Raw genomic sequence first — 4474 nt, 5'->3', positions numbered from 1 at the left:
CCTGAAGCTTCTCATTGGCCAATTCATGGAAGAAGTGGTCCATGCTTACCAGAGCCACATCATTATGGTTGAAATAGAAGCTCAGAGAGAGATAGGTGTAAGATGTCCATAAATGCAAAATGACCAGGTGGTTGATGGCAGCCGCCACCTCAATGGGATAATTCTGAAGAATCTAAGAGCTTGCGGTTGGTCAGCAATGAGGAGATAACTGCAAACACAGTGGTGGCTGGTCCCAGAAGAGGAGGTAGCCAAGAAGGAGAGTCTTGGAGGTTGCAAATGGAGAGGAGATTAGAGGGCAGTTGGAGGCTGGAAGAGATGGAGTCCCAGGGTATGTGCTGTCCAAACATCGTTGAAACAAGAGACAGATTCTGGGACCACGAAGACACACTCCAATAATTTTTAAGAGTGTGAAAGGGTCCATAAGCCTAAAAGTTTGAGAAATGCTGTGTTAAGTCAAAGACAAAATGTAGTAATTGCATTAAGTTTGCAATTGATGATTAGGAGGGCTTCCTACAAGCTGTTGATATTATGTTTAAATATTAATTTCTGGTGAATTAGTAGTCCAGAAACATTCATGCAACCAAGGAACTTTTAGCTATTCCTAATTGAATAGATAATGATAGGCAGATGCCGTACTAGATTCTTCTAAGAGATATGAACCACAAAGGGTGCATTCAAGAAGGGAGCAATTCACAGACTCACTTTGCATCTGGCTGCAGCCTCATGGGGATGCTTTTTCCATCTGCCAGGGAAACATTCTGGGGTGTTGTAGCTGCCTGACCTATCAAGGGTATTGTAGCTGTCTGGGGATACAGGAAAAAAAGAGAAGAGAGCAGTGCGGCAGCAGGGGAGAGATACTTAGTTCAGTAAGGAGGATTCTGATTGCTCAGTGGATTCCAGACACAGCTGAATGCTGGCAATTCCCCACCATGTGTACTTCTTGTCCTTTATCTTCAGTTCTTATTCTTGTGACAGTTTTTCTGTCAGATGCATCAAACTTTCTCTAATGGCATATGTTGCTATCTGCCTCTTTATATCTTGGACTTAAAAAGTACTTTTACCATTTATTCTATATTCTGTAACTCTTGCATATGGTAGGCTGATGCCATTGTCTGCACCTCAGATCCTACCTGTTCAAAAAGAACTTTGTTATATTCCTTGCTACAGAACCCTGATATTTAAAAGTTGCGTACAATTTTAAAATACTTTTGTAGTAGGCCAGGCACAGTGGCTCACGCCTGTAATCCCAGCACTTTGGGAGGCTGAGGTGGGCAGATCACGAGGTTCGGAGATCAAGACCATCCTAGCCAACATGGTGAAACCCTGTCTTTACTAAAAATACAAAAATTAGCTAAGCGTGGTGGCACATGCCTGTAATCCAGCTATTCGGGAGGCTGAGGCAGGAGAATCACTTAAACCAGGGAGTTGGAGGTTACAGTGAGCCAAGATCATGCCAGTGTACTGTAGCCTGGTGACAGAGCAAGACTCCATCTCAAAACAAAACAAAACAAAAACAATACTTTCGTCATAAAGAGGGATTTCTAAATAAGCTTTTAAGAAGGTTCTTTATTTTACCTTGGTTTTCATGTTATATAGTCTACTTATCAGTACTCTTCCCTGATATAAACACTTTTCAAGTATCTTAAGATGGCCCAATACATTTTTTTGTCTCATTTCTATCACTAGTTTATTAATAACTATCTGACTCCTATTTTTATGGAAATACATGAAATATAAGTAGTTCTAGTCAACAGGGTATTTGGGCGTTTGTTTCGTTATGGTTTTGAGCTAAATATAATAATAATATTGGCTTATTAAAATAAAAATGGGGTTGGGGGTGAGTGCGGTGGCTCGTGTCTGTAATTCCAGTGCTTTGGGAGGCTGAGGAGGGGATCTCTTGAGCCAGGGATTTGAGACCAGACTGGGCAGCATAGCAAGACTGCATCTCCAAAATAAAATAAAAATGGAACAAGAATGTTTGTTCGGGAATTGTCAAGGACTTAAGAGTCAGTGTAGCAGTGACGTGGAAATGATATCCAACCACTTGAGAACTCTAGACTAACAAACCTTCTGGAAGAACCTGAAGAAGGTTAAGCTGTAGGCACAAGTTACCGAATGGGCTGTGGCAGAGGGTTTCTGAAATGATACATTCTGGCTAGGTCTACTTGTAGGGAATAACACATTTGGAAAGTATTTAGAAATAAAGGAGAGAACTTTTGGCAGCTTGTTTTGCTCACAGCTAGTTAGAAAATAGAAAGGGACAAGTTGGAAGGGAAAATAGCAGTAACACTGACTGCTTGTTTTTCTTAAAGAAGCGCTTGTGATTAAAATAACTTGTGGCTGATTTGATTCCTCTACATACCTCCTAAAACAGCTTCTTCCATTTCCTGTAAACCTATTAGAACAATCCATCTTTTAGCTTCTTTTTTCCACATGCCATTCTCCTAATGAAGATGACTTGTATGATGAAGTCAGCCCTCATGCAAGCATTTCCCTGTCACAGCCCCTCCCTTTCAACCTGCCACCTCTGCATGCTTTCATTTCTACTTGGAAAGTCCCCTTTTTTTCCTGCTGTTGGCTTATTATCTCCTTCTGTGTCTACTCTTGAAGCCTGCCTCATTTTGGTACCTCCCCTTTACATTTTTTACTGTGTCTTCTGAAGTGTCTTAGGTTGATGAATACGGGCATTGGCCTGTTCTGGTGTTTTGATATGGATGCTTCCTCCCAGCTGGAGGATTGTAAGACTCTTGAGGACTGGACCACCACATTTCTTCCTCTTCTTTGTCTTCTGTTTTGTTTGTTGCCTCTTTTATAGACAGGGCCATGCTCTGTTGCCCAGGCTGGAGTGCAGTGTGAACGTGGCTTACGGCAGCTTTGACCTCCCAGGCTCAAGCAATCCTCCTGAGTAGCTGGGTCTACAGGGGGGTGCCACCATGCCCATCTAATTTTTAAAGTTTTTGTAGAGATGATATCACTCTCTGTTGCTCAGACTGGTCTTAAACCTCTCAGCTCAAGTGATCCTCCCTCCTTGGCCTCCCAAAGTGCTAGGATATTACAGGTGTGAGTCACCCTGCCTGTCCCTATTTGTTGCCTTATCCCCAACACCTAGGACAATTCCTGGCTTATAATAGGTACTTAAATATTTGTTGAATGAATGAATGACCCAGTATGTGTCCTAGGATAAGTTTTCTCAATTGTATTTTATAAGGCATATGGTAGGGCACCCTGACATGTCTTGAGAAGAGGAAATGTCTGACTGGAATTGTACTGCAGGAATGTCCATCTCTCAGAGGCATGAGAGAATAATGGTATAGGGGAGCAGTGGTTCGCGGCTATAATCCCAGCACTTTGGGAGGCTGAGGTGGGCAGATCCCTTGAGATCAGGAGTTTAAGACCAGCCTGGCCTGAAAATGACGAAATCCCTAATTATTAAAATTACTAAAATTTACCACTAAAATTACAAAAATTAGCCAGGTGTGGTGGTAGGCACCTGAAATCCCAGCTACTTGGGGAGGCTGAGTCAGGAGAATCACTTGAACCCAGGAGGTGGAGGTTGCAGTGAGCCCAGATTGTGCAGCTGCACTCCAGCCTGGGCGACAAAGCAAGATTCTGTCTCAAAAAAAGAATGATGGTATAGGAAGTTTCTCACGAAAGGAAGCTGTAGTCCTTAGGATTTTCAAAGGAAAAAGGTTTTAGAGGTGTGTATAGTGGTGGGTGGTATATGTACACAGGAGAACATCAGAAGTAGTGGGACGTGCATTCTTCCTCCAGTTTTCCTCATTTATTTGAAGTGAATTACTGTTTTTTGAAAAATGAGTGAATGTTTATGTCAAAACTATATTGTGCTAACTTAATCCATTCTATTTCTGTTCCAGGAGGCTGAACAGTACCCAGGGGGAGATTCGTGTTGGTCCTAGTCATCAGGTAAGGTTCTTTTTCATAGCATCTTTAATTTTAATAGGTTTTTGTTTCTTATTATTCTGCTGGCACTTTATTCTGTTGAGCAGCATCTTAGAACTGTTTGTTACTGCTATAAGGAATTTTGTATAAATACAGAGATTTTTTTCCCCGAAATCACCACATACATTAAAAAAAATTGTTCTGAAATATATACATGAAGTAAAATCTACCGTCTCCCATTTGTAAATGCTCAGTTCTGTAGTATTTACATTAATACTGTCGTGTAGCCATCACCATCATCCAATTCCAGAACTCTTTCTGTCTTACAAAGCTGAAACTCTGTACCCCTAAACAGTAACTCCATTTCCCCTCTCCTGCAGCACTGGCAACCGCCATTCTACTTCCTCCCTCTTTGATTGTCCTACCTCATAAAAACACCTCATATGAGTGGAATCAAACAGTGTTTGTCTTTTTGTGCCTGATTTATTTCACTCAGCATAATGTCCTTGCAGTTCATCCATGTTAATAGCATGTGTCAGAATTTCTGTCCTTTTTTTTTTTTTTTTTTTTTTTT

At 41.3% G+C, this 4474-nt stretch overlaps 1 protein-coding gene and 1 non-coding gene across 5 annotated transcripts in view; both read left to right on the top strand.

The window, feature by feature from the left end:
• Window positions 1–4474, top strand: part of RERE (arginine-glutamic acid dipeptide repeats) — a 468771-nt gene that overhangs the window by 312814 nt on the left and 151483 nt on the right. For all 4 annotated transcript variants that reach the window (XM_017498335.2, XM_037727827.1, XM_017498331.2 and 1 more), the window contains one exon: window positions 3876–3924. In XM_017498335.2, the coding sequence (XP_017353824.1) occupies window positions 3876–3924 (49 nt within the window). The remainder of the gene's footprint in view (window positions 1–3875; window positions 3925–4474) is intronic.
• On the top strand, window positions 693–817 carry LOC119466920. Its single transcript, XR_005195428.1, has one exon. It is a non-coding gene; the product is annotated as a small nucleolar RNA SNORA77 (small nucleolar RNA).

The sequence above is a fragment of the Cebus imitator genome, unplaced genomic scaffold, assembly GCF_001604975.1.
Source record: "Cebus imitator isolate Cc_AM_T3 unplaced genomic scaffold, Cebus_imitator-1.0 Scaffold240, whole genome shotgun sequence".
Taxonomy (NCBI): domain Eukaryota; kingdom Metazoa; phylum Chordata; class Mammalia; order Primates; family Cebidae; genus Cebus; species Cebus imitator.
This window is presented reverse-complemented; position numbering and strand designations above follow the sequence as displayed.